Source organism: Cydia pomonella, chromosome 1 (assembly GCF_033807575.1).
Source record: "Cydia pomonella isolate Wapato2018A chromosome 1, ilCydPomo1, whole genome shotgun sequence".
NCBI lineage: Eukaryota > Metazoa > Arthropoda > Insecta > Lepidoptera > Tortricidae > Cydia > Cydia pomonella.
The window spans coordinates 21,610,443-21,626,197 of NC_084703.1; the positions used below are offsets into that span (position 1 = coordinate 21,610,443).

At 36.0% G+C, this 15,755-nt stretch overlaps 1 protein-coding gene across 1 annotated transcript; it reads left to right on the forward strand.

Annotated features, from left to right (window-relative positions):
* The first annotated feature begins 3,464 nt into the window (after positions 1-3,464).
* LOC133517870 (uncharacterized) lies at positions 3,465-12,357 on the forward strand. The gene is made up of 3 exons (XM_061851330.1): positions 3,465-3,641; positions 4,804-5,002; positions 12,031-12,357. The coding sequence occupies exons 1-3, from the start codon at positions 3,604-3,606 to the stop codon at positions 12,268-12,270; spliced, it is 477 nt and encodes a 158-aa protein (XP_061707314.1). The 5' UTR covers positions 3,465-3,603; the 3' UTR covers positions 12,271-12,357.
* The last annotated feature ends 3,398 nt before the right edge of the window (positions 12,358-15,755 follow it).

Below are 15,755 nucleotides of genomic sequence, written 5' to 3' on the forward strand. Positions count from 1 at the left end.
CGTGCATATAAAAGGTTAGGAATGATTCTTCGTGTAGGACAGCCCTTCAAACGGCCAAATACTTATAAATTATTATTTTATTCTTTAGTTAGGAGTATCCTCGAATTCGGGAGTGTAATTTGGACACCACAATACCAAGTCCATATTGACCGTTTGGAGAGAATTCAAAACATTTTCTTAAAATCTCTAAGTTATAGAACAGGTACTTATTTTGTAAATTCAACGTTGGCGGCGAAACATTTTGGTGTACCTTCTCTTTTTAACCGTAGGATATACTTAGACGTTATGTTTTTGTTTAAAATTCTAAAAAATATTATTAATTGTCCTAATCTACTAAGATTAGTTACTTTCAGTTGTCCGCATCACCCCTTACGCCCTCGATCGCTGTTTCATATTAGTTTTTCGGTCAAAAACTATTCCAGGCATACCTTTTTCAGACGAGTTCCTAGTTACTATAATCAAAATCTATTCGAAGTAGATTGTTTTCAAAATTCGTTGGCTAGTCTAAAAGATATAGTTAAAAGTAAGTTGTTTTAATATATAAGTACAGATATCAGTTATTTTTTCTATCAGATTCAAAAATTTGCATTAAGTAGCTATATAACTATATTTATATCAGTTAACATAATTTATAATTTATGAACCTCCAGGTCTTTTTGTTGTATTTTCCTTTTGTTGTGGTACATCGTTTGTATTGCATTGTTGATATGTTTATACGACTGTTTGGTTTCTAAATAAATTAAAAAAAAAAAAAAAAAACATCATCATCATATCAGCCTTTTATCGCCACTTTACATGTAGGGGAGGTACCCTAAAAAAAATTAAATGTTTAGATTTTATTGTACGACTTTGTCGGCTTTATTGATTTATATATCCATGCCAAATTTCAGCTTTCTAGCACTAACGACCACGGAGCAAAGCCTCGGACAGACAGACAGACAGACGGACATGGCGAAACTATAAGGGTTCCTAGTTGACTACGGAACCCTAAAAAAGGGTACAAAAATAAACCGGGCTATTGGGTTGAGTTGCAATGGACTAGTAACCGGACTATGGAGGATACTATGGCACCTGCCCTGATCATATGTTTTTAAAAACACGATAAAATGGGCAGATGGTGACTCGCCAACTCACAATATGGGTCCCCGAAAACGGCCGCTCGCACGGAGCGACACAGTTTTTCTACGACGATTTGGATATTATAACGGATACTAATACACGAATACGATAGCAGGCTTTCATACGGATACAACGGACCGACGGATAAACACTAACGAATGTAATGCAATTTAATTAAATGTTTGTACCGATATCTTCGACGAATCATTTTTGCAGTAGGTAAGAGACGAAACAGTATTTGGTATACTTTGGAGGAGTATATACCTCAACGATCCATACAGCTTTGTCCATTTTAAAAACGATTAGTACATAGAAACTTCATAATATAAATTGCTCTTTGTTTTGAAATTCAATCAATACGTCGTATTTCATTCGTAATTAATTGACAATGTCAAATCCAAAATTATGACAGCTCATTTTTTTCATGATGAATCGCAATGGCATTTTACGTATTGTGCCGTAGAATCTGTCACTCTGATTACGTCTTACTAAGAGTAAAAGAGAAAGATCCCCGCAATTTGCGAATTTCGGTTTTCGCGGTAGGCCCCTAGGTATCAAAGAGCATATAATCACTACGTTTTAGCTGAGCTCAGTATTACTGAAATTTTCTGCCGCCAGAGTGCAGCACTAGCACGTAGGTATCTGCGTCTTTATCGCCCAAATGGGCAAGAGTGATAGAGAGGTTAGATAACGAAATTTTCTTGTTTCGCGGTAAACCCTCAGATTGTGATGGATTGCAGTGGTGGCGTCCCCTACACAGAGTTTCACGTAATATTCCCTAAATAAAAAAAATCGAAAAATTTTAATTTCATTAAATCGAAAACATTTTTTTTTTTAAACCTGATATCTCAAGAACTGTTTGACTAATAGCGCTGTAAATAGGCTTCAATTTATGAAAGGTACCATTCAAATATGAAACCTTCCATACTTCTTAAATTTAATTTACTTTCAACATTACAAATATCTCCACCTTCCGTAATTACAAAGCAAGTTTTGACAAAAAACCATAGATATATGAGATTCAATAGAAGAAGCGAAAGCCCAGCGAAAGCCAGATGTCACCGTCGCCACTTAGTTTTTATGTACGATTAACAATATATTGTAACCAGCAGTGGCAGCATGGTTCCATTTTTATCGCTTGTCACTATGCCCGTCACTTTCGCACTTACTTACTTGTTGGAACGTGACAGGCATAGTGACAAATAATAAAGAGCCGACCATCTTAGCCCTACAGCGGTGGCAGGATGATTCCATTTTTATCACCTGTCACTATGCCCATCACTTTCGCGTTTACACATTTGTTAGAACGGTACGGGCATGGTGAATAATAATAAAGAGCCAACCATCTTATTCCTACAGCAACGGTATCATCGGCGCATTTTTGTCATGTCATGCGTCACTTTCGCACTTACATACTTTTTAGACCGTGACAAGTTTGGTGACAAATGATAAAAACCCGACCATCCTAGCCCAGCATCTGGCCATGTCGATAAAGTCATATCGATAAACTATCGACATTTCTTACAATTTTAATTTTACATGAAAGGATTAATTATACCTAAAATGAACATAAAATTTAATGATTTATTCTTTATCGTGGTTATCAGGTAATGATTTTATCGTGACGATATAGGTTGAAACGAAGAGAAAGTTCGATTTTTTTCAATACAATACATAATTAACTGCCAAATTATGTTTTCCGCAGGAATTGAGTTATTTTAATATATTATAAATTACTCATTATCAATTAGCATATCTATGATGTTCATTTTTAGTGAAGATATCAAATAATCACTATTCTGTTCCGCTGTGTAGCGCTTATCGATATATATCATGATTAAAATCGACCAGTCCACATCCCTAAAAACCCACACATACACATTTTTACGCACATACTTATACAAACCAGTGTAACCACCAAAATGGCTACGGCTTAAGTATTCAAATTTGTATTGAGAACAGACAACGTGGGGGGCCTTGCAAAAAACCCATAGTTTTATAATAAAACTGCAAAGAGAGAAGTTTTTCGCAAATTGCGCAGGGAGCATAACTTTTTTTGCTTTCAAAACATAGTTTATAGTTTCACATTCCTCTAAGAACTCAAAATATATAACATACAAAAAAAATACAGGTTCACATCCCGGATTGATTTTTAGGAGTTTGTTTTTAAGATTTAACCGAAAGAGTAAAGTACGTATATAATTATATGGTATATGTATAAGATTTAATCGATGTAAATGTGATAAAGCTTTTCAAAGCAAATTATTAAACCTTTTTATGAGTTATGAGCGTTGTGAGATATTCAAACTTTTTAGTTTTTTATTCAAATATCATTTGACACTGACAAAAAAATTCAATTGTTAAAGGAAAATGATATAAAATTCGGAATTAGTGATAGAAAAAATTCAAAATTTAATTAGTCAAAAATAAAAAACGTATTAATTTAAACTGTTAAGTAAAAATCCTCTGCTTTTTAACCTCATAATGGCAACAAAAGAACTTTTGGCGAAACTTCCAGATATGTATGTATGAATTGCTTATTTCAATACTTGTATTACATTACGTACCATGCCAAAAAAGAGTTATTCTCTAACTAATTTTTAATAATGGGAGGAAGGTGATACTGTTTGTTCAAGTCAGGCAGTTTGGCCTGGCAGGCAATGTTGAGAAAAATAGGCAATATACTATAGAGGTCATACCAAACAATGAAATTGTCGTAATCGTTACCAAAACCATGAGGTCGTGAAAATCACGCTTCGCTCCCATAGTTTGTTGTCGGCCGACAACAACTCATGACGCAAAATACTGGTTTTCTGTGGCGGTTACATACGTAGTAATAATAGTTCAATGGTTTATGGTATATTTGTATGCCCGCATTTCGATCAAGCCGGGTGGAAAGAGCTCTGTCAATGAATATAACTGACGTATGATGCATATATGTATATATCTCCAGCAACATGCAACCGGCCCGGCTGGATTCTAAAACGAGTTTTAGACTAGACACTAATTCTCAGAAGTTATTTCTCGTGTACCTTTCCTCTCCTCCCTGTACTTCATAAATGCCCTAACTTTTATTACTCGTCCGAGAAATAGTGTCTAAGTAAAACGCGTTTAACCCATTAGCGCCCACGCCCACTTTTGGCTACTCACCATTTTTCTAATGATATTAAAACTATAGTAGAAAATCGAATCAAACGCCCATTGTAGCCAAGTGGATACAAAGGCGGTAGTGGATTAAATAAAAATGTTATAGGGTTAGTGCGCTAGTTTCTGTACAGTTTCTAGTTTCCGCGTAGCCAACGTTACAATCGTTAACGCTCCGTAGCGTAGCGTAGTCATCTCTCTCTATCACTCTTCTATATTAGTGCGACTGTAACAGTTGTGTTTCGTTCGCCGCGGAGCGTGAACGATATGCACGTTGGCTACGCGGGGCTTTTCATCCACTCGACGATGTAGCAACTAATATATTTAATTTTTCATTGGCTACTTGCGAAATATGTTTTTTTATGTAGATAGATCTATTGTTTAGACAATAAGGATTGCAATAAGTCCAAATTTCTGCTGCAAGGTGAAATGAAAACTAGAGCTGGTCGGAAACTAGCGCAATGCAATGTGTGTGCTTAAAAGCATATGTGTCTGTATAAATATGTTTGCTTAATGGAATAATACTTTTTTTGGCGGCAGACCATTGGCAAAACCTGGTTATGAGGCTCTGGATATGACTGCGCCAGTATTGGTATCGTTAAACCCAGATGGCAATTGGCAGAAAAGTAAACCAGATTGTTTAGACGAGGAACAATTGAAAGCTGTAGTGGCACACTTAGTTAAGTCTAAAGCTGTATCAGCAGCTCAAAGCTATTGTTGCCAGTGCGCTGCCGAAAAGGTAAGTGGTAATTTTTTCCTAACACCTAAAGTAAAATTATAAATTCCTTATTCATCATGCGTAATTTCCAAAAATATTCAAAACGATAAGTGGGGTTGCATTACTTTTGTGTATGAAAAAAAACTTATACGAGATATTTGTGAGTGTCAAGCGACCAAGACAAGTCCGCAACGATTTTGATAGCCCAGACAGCGCGAGTGTTATTTTAAACGTCAAACATCTATGAAATTATGATGTTTAAATAACCCTTGCACAGGCTGGGCTATCAAAATCACTGCCAACTTTGCTTGGTCTGACTTTGAGTCAAGCCAAGACAAATTTGCAACCATTTCGATAGCACACGCAGTGCAAATGTTATTTTCACGTCAGCAGCTCGAACAAGGGTAATTTACTGCTTAAAAAAAGCGAGCAATCGCATTTTACTCACTGAGTGAGACAAAATAACATTCAAGTGACCTTTATATTTTAATGTCATTTCAACGTGCGGGGCCTAATGCAAGTGATTATTTGGATTCTATTGTCTTAATTAATTTGTCCCGAAATAAGTCAGACAGCATCGTTCCCAAACACTCTACGAGACTTAATTCGTAATAATTAATTAATGTAAAAAAATAATGTTCACTTATTTTACCTACGAGCCCTAATGCAGAAGACTTCGTCAAGTCATAGATTATTTATTAAGTATATGAATCTTATATCAACTCGTTTTATTTCTAGAAAGGCATTAGCAGCAAACGATTTCTACAATATTATACTCCATAAATACAACGTTGTTTTTACACTATTGCACAATAACTACAATGTAAGGAAAAAAATCCTAGGTATATTCATTCATGTATGGTTTCACAAAACAGTTCGGCAGGTTCTTAATTGATGCAAAATAGTTTGTACATGCCTAGCGTTAAGCCTCTTTAATGTTATTACTCAAATAAATAAAAAACCGGCCAAGAGCATGTCGGGCCACGCTCAGTGTAGGGTTCCGTAGTTACTCTTCCGTCACAATAAGCTAAACTGGAGCTTAAAAAATAATAAATTGTTAACCAAGGGATGAAACGGTACCTTTCACCCGAGTTAAACAAATAGGCAAATTTGCATAATCAGTACCTAATTAAAGTAAGTCTTTTCACTATGAAGGGAAAACTTTTTGCGATAACTCAAAAACAGCTAAACTGATCATGTCCGCTATAGTTTTCATTTAATGTCTTTCTTAAGTTCTACTTCTACGATTTTTTTCATATTTTTTGGACCTATGGTTCAAAAGTTAGAGGGGGGGACGGACACATTTATTTTTTCTTCTTTCGGAGTGATTATCTCCGAATATATTCACTTTATCAAAAAATGTTTCTTGAAAACCCCTATTCGTTTTGAAAGACCTTTCCAACGATACCCCACACTCTAGGGTTGAAGCGAAAAAAAATTTCACCCCCACTTTACGTGTAGGGGAGTTACCCTAAAAAAAATTAAATTTTTAGATTTTATTGTACGACTTTGTCGGCTTTATTGATTTATATATCCATGCCAAATTTCAGCTTTCTAGCACTAACGACCACGGAGCAAAGCCTCGGACAGACAGACAGACAGACAGACAGACGGACATGGCGAAACTATAAGGGTTCCTAGTTGACTACGGAACCCTAAAAATGATTCAAATAAATGTGGAACCCATTGTCATTTAATATGTGAAAGGGTACATACTCCAAGTATTTTTTCATTATTATAAGTAATTTAGAGCAACATGGGCCGCGGAAAACCAGTCACAGAAGAAGTCAGGAAAATTATAATTTCCAGTAGTGAGAGTGGAAAATCTACCAACCAAATCGCCAGAGATTTATTACTGCCAAGATCGACTGTCCAGTCAATCATCCAGCATCGCAAGAAACACGGCACAATTTCGTGTTTGAAGAAGTCTGGTCGACCAAAGAATGGGATATGGTTTTTACACGGCCAAGGAAAAACCTTTACTAACGGAGTTACAGAAAAAAAAGAGGCTGAAATTCGCTCGCGTGCACTCATTCTGGACTACTGAGCAATGGCGTCAAATAATATGGAGTGATTAATCAAAATTCGAAGTAACTGTCGGCGACGAACGAAAAAAAATCCTTCGAAATAAAGACGAAGCATTCATCAAGGACTGCATTAAGAGAAAAGTGAAGTTTCCTGGGTCTGTGATGATATGGGGTTGCATGTCGGCACAAGGGGTAGGCCGCCTGCATTTTGTAGAAGGGACTGTTAATGCAGTGAAATACCAGGACATTTTGAAAACCAGTTTAATTCCATCTATTCCAAGCTTGAAATATGAAAATGTCTACACTTTTCAACAAGACACCATCTTGCCATACTGCGAAGACCACGAAGACTTGACTCGAGTCTAAAGGAATCCCCACTATGGAGTGGCCGTCGAATAGTCCAGATTTGTCACCCATTGAAACATTGTGGTGGAAAATGAAAAAAAAAAATTACGCAAGTTTCCATCGAGGTCAAAAAGTGAATTAAAAGAGAAAATCGTCGCTGTCTGGGAGTCTATAACCCCAGAAGAGTGCGAAGAGTTGGTAGCGACGATGCCATTGAGGATCAAGGCTGTTCTTAAGAGTAAAGGCGAGACAACTAAGTGGTAGGCGAACTATTTTGCGTACTCAAGATCGATAGCCGAACTATTATGCGTTGTAGTTGATAGAAGAATTGTATTATTGCAATACATGAACATTTTTTGTTGTATTATATAGGAAATAAAGTTGATTAATTTTACAACACTTTTTTTTAATTCTTGCTCCTATGCTACTTAAATTACTTACTAGATTTGACTTTGAAAAAAAGTTACTTTCAGTTTTAAATAGTAGCCGAACTCTTCTGCATTGGGGCTCGTATTTATTATACAATCCAAAGAATGAACTTAAAAATAGCAATTGTTACGCAAAGTAAATAATTCTACTTTTAACGATCGATTTAACTATGGTTGACAAATATGTAGTTGTTTCTGCAATTCGGACCATATCTTACAATTTTTTTTACAAAAAAAGTGGTCGATTGAACTGTCAAGTGATGTTCGTTATTTCATTATTTCCGTATTATTTTATTTAAATTTCTTTCGTTTTGTTTTATTGCGGTTATTAAACTTAATTGGTAGAATACCTTAAGAATACATGAGTGAAATAGTAATGAAGACATACTATAGATTTTTTAGATAGAGATATTATAGAATTTTGCGCTTGCACGGGACTCAAAATAAGCACTCGAAGAAATATCACACTTTGCTCTCTTGTTGCACAAAAACTATTTAAACGTCAACTACCAGTGAACGGAAATAAAACAAGGAACCCACGTTTGAGAACATTACCATTCAAATTCTCGGGACAATTAGCACACATACACAATTACGCCTACATTTAAATAAGACGATACGTTTACAGAGCCAGAGCAAAACTGGTAAACGAAATAATAGTCATCTCTATTACACTAATGTACACAGCTAAGAGTAGATGAAATGCATATGATGTCAATAACTACCAATCAGCGACATTAATCCACTAATAACCTTCTTGCTTTACGTAGGTAGGCAACTGAGAGTTCGCGGTTCATATTTGGATTAGAATATAACCTAGACAGGGATAGGTTTATGCCATAATAGTTTGAAGAACGAGTCAAATAATCCACATATAATAATTTTATGCTGATTAAAATATAACTAGATAAAATGTTGTTATGAAATGACAGACTAACCGACGGAATATGTTGTGTAAATATATTCCGCTATAATATTTTTATGTCTAGATACATTTTATTATCATTCTGTATGGCAGTGCGTACTTGTGCAGCCACGTTCAGGTACAGCCAGCGAAATTTACATGGGGTACAGGAACCGGGTCAAAAATATTTCAGTCAAAAATATTACGACGATAATAAACAATAATTAATAATAATAATTATATTATTATTATTATTATTTAGACGGAGAAAAAATATCTGGGCCTATCTAATATAATATACATTAATAATATATAATATACATTATATATGATATACATTACCATGCAAACTTCCACCGAAAATTGGTTTGAACGAGATCTAGTAAGTAGTTTTTTTTAATACGTCATAAATGGTACGGAACCCTTCATGGGCGAGTCCGACTCGCACTTGGCCGTTTTTTATTCCCTGCACATATTTTTCAACGTTGGGTATAATTTTAGTGGCGCGATCAACAAAGTTGTCGAGCCAACGTACTGAGCAAAATTTTTGTGGGAATGTACTCGAGCCTGAAAACTTGAAAACCTTGTAGTCTTCGCGTATAAAGAACGTAAAAACGCTACAACCTTTGACATCCCCGCCGGCGGCAATTATTGAGTAATACAGTGGCACGTGCGGCGCGCGGTCGCATTTACTCGTACCTATTATTTGGAGATGGTAAAATTAATAATTTGTTTTTTTATTATGTACTTATATTATGTACAGTCAGCATCAAAAGTAGCGGATGACACAACGCACCAAAAGTATCTGATATTCCCGATAACTTTTCCAAATATAGATAAATGTTTAAAATTCAAATTTAAACGAATATCTTTTACAGTTTTGTTTTCATTGTTCTGCATAATTATAGAAGCATCACTTTTTGTTAAGCTGTTATAGAATGGTTACTTTTGAAGCGTTGTTTGATCCGCCACATTTGATGCTGACTGTACATACAGAGACAATTTTTATTCCCTGACCTCCATTAAATTTCCCTGACTTTTCCATAACTAGCGAAATTCCCTGACTTTTCCCGGTTTTCCAGAAAGTGGCCACCCTGCTATAGTGCAACTAAAGCAACTTGATTTACTCGATTAAACACTGACTTGTCTAAAAGTGACCCATTTTATATCCAAATTTCTAAAAATCGGCTTACCTGTGAAAAGAAATGCCATTTTATTGTACACCAGAGTTTATAGTGTTCTTGCCACACAATTTCACACAACAGTTATGCATTTTTCATGGCAAAAACTTCTTCGAGCTACCGATGTTTCTAGACGGAGCCCGGTCCGCTGACTGAAGTAAGCAATTGTAGGCGTGTTTCGAAATTCGAGTAACTATACCGTATGCGTGGCAGAGGGGGTAGCGCGACAATGCTACGTCTTTTTAGGGTGCCTTGCCTGGTCTGTGGCACGAACCTACCAACCTTGCTTGAGAATTGCTATTATTTTTTGTTTATCATCAGTAACACAGTGCATATTGGAGCTTGTCCTCAACCGTATAGTAAGAAAACTAACGGTCCTCTTAGATACTCCTGCACCTATACAGCCTACGATAAAAACAGCTCTGAAACTTCATCAAAAATAATAATACAGCAGTCACGTATCCTCACATTCCTACTACCAAGCATTTATTACTCACCAAGTACAGAATCTATATCTACCCCATGCTGACTTAACGATGCCTTGTATTCGGGTCGGCTAAAACTTCCCGTCTCTCCTACTATCCTGACTGCAAAACCTATACTCCAGTCCTATCTACTGGGTACTCCGGTGTGTCGGGCAGGCTGCGGGTGCCTACGGCGGGGTGGCAGGGGTTGTTGTGTAATGAGCCGGTGTGCGAGCGTACTTTGTCTGATTTCGCGTTTGAGGCTTAGCCGGTGTGATGTGACGCTGACATACTCCACCGACTCGCTGCCTCTTAGGTTGAATCAGCAGAGTCATTCGAGCAGTGTTATTTTGTATCAACATCGCCTCCGCCTTGTAGTCTCTCCTTCCTAGTCCTTGCTGCAGGATCTGCTGGCTGGAGTTACCCCAAGTGTCAGTATCAGTATCAGATAATATTAATTACAATATTATCAATTGGTTTAGAATTTACAACAAGCAAATCCACTGATAACACATGCCAATATAGATAATATCTAAATCAAACATAAGTTAATAAAATAGTTACTTCATTTAGCATAACATCGTCCCGATTATCCTCGTAATCTAAAAAGTCGTATGTGGTTATGAAAATCGTATGCAGTTACGTTTTAGCTTAGCGCGGTAGTGATACTGAAAAAATGTCATCATATTTATTCAAAATATTATTGAAGTTATCTGTTTACTTACCTGTGAATAGTGATTCCCACTGTCCTTGGAATGACCAGAATAACTTCTGCACCACTTCACGACACATGAAGACATTCTTAATTATAAAAAAAACGTTAAATACAATAATAAACCAATTTAGTCATCCATCAGTGAATTCAGTGCCTGTCAACTCGATCGAACTGAAGTTTTCAATCGAGTAGTTTGTAATCCCCACCCACCTTAAGGTAGTTTACGTTAGGCTATAATTCAGCGGACAGAATGTTTCCATGTTTTATTTACGTTCACTGTCAACTTCTATGAAATTATGACGAATAAATAACACTTGCACTGCGTATGCTATCGACATCGTCTTGGTCTGACTCTAGACTCAAAACAAGGCCCACCCATTCTGACGTCAGGATGGCAGGTGGACCTTTTTTATTAAATATCTCGTTTTAGAGAGAGGTACACTGGTTTCTATTAAATGTACACAGGAAATATAATACGTTTATACATATTTCGTTGAAATTCGCTAAAGTCCACCCGCCATCCTGACGCTCACATTTACATAATATATTTATGTATATTGTTTAATATATTATATAATTCATTTATAATGTATTTATAATATTTATTTGTGTAGTTTATAAATGTATTATATATATTACCTATTACTTTGTATATTGGCCTATTAGTATTAGACTTAGTATTTATATTTAATTTTGGAAAATTTTCTTTTCACACTGCTCTCTCCTTAGCTAATTATGGTTTGGCCCAGTGGTTGACTGTTAGAGAATGCCTCAAGGCATGAAGCCCGCCTATTGTACGTTTTACTTGTATTTGTGCAATAAAGTTTTAAATAAATAAACGTATTAATGAATGTGATTTTGGACGAATAATTTAGAGAAAGAAAGGCTGTATCAATAGTCGTGTTGTACCACTTTATAGGCTTGCACGATTTAGGTAAGTACCTACTTGCATAATATCTAATATCCTTTCAATTTTAATTAATAGAAAGACCGAGGTGCATCTAACTACGTGCCGGTTATAATGATGCCACTCTATCCGGCTGACCAATGTCCATTCGATATGGATTGTGAAATCCAGAAAATGAAAGAATCAGAACCTAAAAAAAAGACGAAAGCTAAAGCTGTCGCCGAAACAGAAAAGGATGACAAAGAAGGTAAAAAGAAAAAGAAACGGGGATTTGTAATGCAGCGGCTGAATGATTTCGATTTGTTGTCGCAGTGGTAATTTTTGTATGGTGTTGTCATGTAGCTATGTCTATGTCTTGTGAAAATGTTAAGAAGTTCCGAAATACAATTTTGATGTTTCATCTTTTGAATGCTTTTTATCATCCTCATCTTTCTTATAGGACTGCCCCAGCGTTATGCCAAGGCTCAGTTAAGGAGCTTTTGCATTCGCTCGTTATACCTACGAGTATATCTAAAGCGAAGTATATATACCTATATCGAAGTTTTTAAAGGAAAGTCGAATTTGGGTGGATCAACTTGTGATGGTATTCTGGGCCGTCTTCCAAGTGACAATTCACAATAGTGGCATAGATAGTTAAAAGAAATAATGTGTCACGTCGTCACAGGAGTGAAAGTCAGAGTAAAGTGTAGGGGTCATATTCTCACGCACTACACTGTATCAGTCATTAATATCATCCATCCCTAACATCACACTCTTCGATCATCCCATTCCATGGAGAGATGAGGCCTGATACCTCGGGGTAGTTCTAGATAAACGGTTAAACTTCCACCGACATATTAAGACAGTACGCGATCTTGCAGCTTATTATGTATGCAGATTTCATTGCCTTCTAAATAAGAAGAGCAAGTTGTAGATTCGTAATAAGCTGCACATCTACAAAGTGTGTATCCTTACAGTTTTCTCATATGACTCGGTCGCCTTCGTCCAGGCCTCTACCCGCCAGTAAAGCCTACAGGTACTCCAAAACAAATTATTGCGGAAATTGGTTGGGGCGACGTGGTATGTGAGAAACAATGATTTACACAAGGACTTGAGACTAACAGCTATAGCTCAACACTTTAAAGTGTTGAGTAGACGCTACTTTAATAAATCATCCAATCACGTCAACGATCTGATAAGTCATGCCTCGAAATACACTCCTGAGTTTCCGCCCAGGAAACATGTGCGTCGTCCGAGGCATGTCTTATTAGATCCAGACGATTGGACAACTATGGACCAACAAGGAGAGGCAGAAATTCACAAAGGCAGGCTTGTGGAGAGCTGGCGAGTAGTAGGGATACTTTCCCTACTATTGGCTACAAGCCTAACCTTCGCAGACCTGTAGGGTATTACTCCCGCCGCCCCCAGTGGAAAAGGAACAAGTTCTGCAAGAGTTGACTACTATTTATTAGTAGCTACTCAAAAATACAATCTATAAATAGAGTCATCGTTTTGCTCCACATTAACTTCTCTTCTCTACACTACACTGCACTACACTGGTTTCTGTTAAAAGTACACTGAGGTACACAGAAGATGCAATATGTTTATAAATATTTCGTTAAAATTCGCACAGGTCCACCCTGACGCTCACCGAACGCGGAATCAATAAAAGTAAATAAAATCACTAATTAATGATTTTAATTATTATTTTCAATACGTACGTAACAAACAGCAGTAGTACATCAATTTCCATAGGAACAGAATAGCTAATTACATTTCTATATATATGCTATAAGTGGCGCCGCTACAGAGTATGCTCCCCAGCGGCGCCACTTTCAATGCGTATTATTTCGCTTCCTAGTACAGGTACAGCCATAAACATGATAGGTATATGATGTAAGTTTTAGGTAAATCATTTCATCATATAATTCATTAATTTTCATTGTGGTGGTGCCGCTGCAGAGTAGCACACAGATTATAAAATATTATATGTGACAAGCCCACCATTTTAGTGTAATTTAATTTGTAATTAAATATTATAAAGAAGTGCCACAGTTAGTTCAACAAGCCTCGTCCGATACATACATTTATAATAATTGTATCTATACCTTTGAATGACTTTTTTTGCTTATTGTATGTTTTTCGAATCAAGCTCTTTTGATCCTAATATATAGGAATAATCTTGGGGAATAATAATATTTATAACTTTATTATAACTGTTGTGTTACCTTTTATATTGAAATAACTTCCTAATTTAGATATCATTATGTCTTAGTACAAAAGATGCCTGTGATTTTGATTAATATGGTTAGAATTAGGGCTCCGAGCAGGAAAGAAAAGCTTGTTTGAACACCAAATAAATGTTTAATTATCTCAGGCAAAATATACATAGTAATGGCGTCTCTCACAACAAGAAAGATCATCCACGTTTCTTTTTATATTGTCAATGAAATATGTCACATCATAGTCTAGTACCTGGGCGACCGAGCTTTGCTCGGTTATAACTATTTATTGTAATATGGTGGTGTATAGGTGATAATCTTAACTACATTTTTTTACTAAATTAAAATTGTCTAAAACAATAAAAATTAAAAAATTATATAAACTTGAACATATAAAAAAAAATAAAGCTAGTCACCACCGGGCGAGATATGAACCCGTAACACTCGTCTTGCAGTCCGCGTCTTAACCCGCTGGACCAGACGGTCAGTGGCCGGTTATACGAAATTAGCGACCGTATTCTGCGTCGAAAGAAAAACGCATGAAAATTCGAAAACACGCGTTTTCCCAAACATTAGACTAATCTAGATAGATTGTATACCCCCAAAAACCCCCATATACCAAATTTCAGCGAAATCGTTAGAGCCGGTTCCGAGATCACAGAAATATATATATACAAGAATTGCTCGTTTAAAGGTATAAGTTACTCTTATTTTTTTGTTGCGTACATTAACAAATATCTACTTTACATAATATTTTTCTATTTGAGAAATGCTAATTTAAAAACCTCAACAAAAACAAAAAATACAAAAAGAAATACCCTCGCCGGGATTCGAACCCAGAACCACTAGCTTCCAGTAGTAGATTACCTACCAAAATCCGCCAGGCTAAAACGGTTGTCAATGTTAGTACTGAGATATAAAGAGAGCGCCAAAAACCATCATAAGTGCGACCAAAAATGAAATACAAGTGTCTATGTGCGTAAATTGTCTATGAGCGAACAAAAATAGTGATGTCATGTTACAACATATTAATAATCTATCGATGTTTAACTGCTTTATCCACTACTTTTTCAAATGAGGTTGTTTTATAAAAAAAATGTTATAGGTATGAGTATTATTACTACTATTAGACCCTGTTAGTTATCGATACAGTCATATAAACATTTTGTCAAGCCCTAGCGTAAAGTAACAGTTTAAGTTTTTACACAAAATATTCCAAATTATTGACTAATATGATTAAATATTAACACACAATTGAAGAAAAACTTATAATGAACTGTATAAATTGGCTCTTTACACTTTTTATGCTGTAAGTTTGATAAAATATCGTTACGAAAATTTCGCTAAGAATATCATAATTACCTGTGAAATTAGTATTTTCCTGGGTTTTTTGGCCCTGAAACACTGCAACCCGGCACACAACATGACACCATCTTCACTAAATTACTTAATATATATTTTTCTTTTTGATTCTCTTATATTTTTCACGTCAAAAAATACGGCAATATGATATTGGCCGACTCGCCCGCGGCCGACTTCGAACTCAAAAATGGTTACATTTTCTCACTGTCTGTCTGTCTGTCTGTCTGTCTGTCTGTCTGT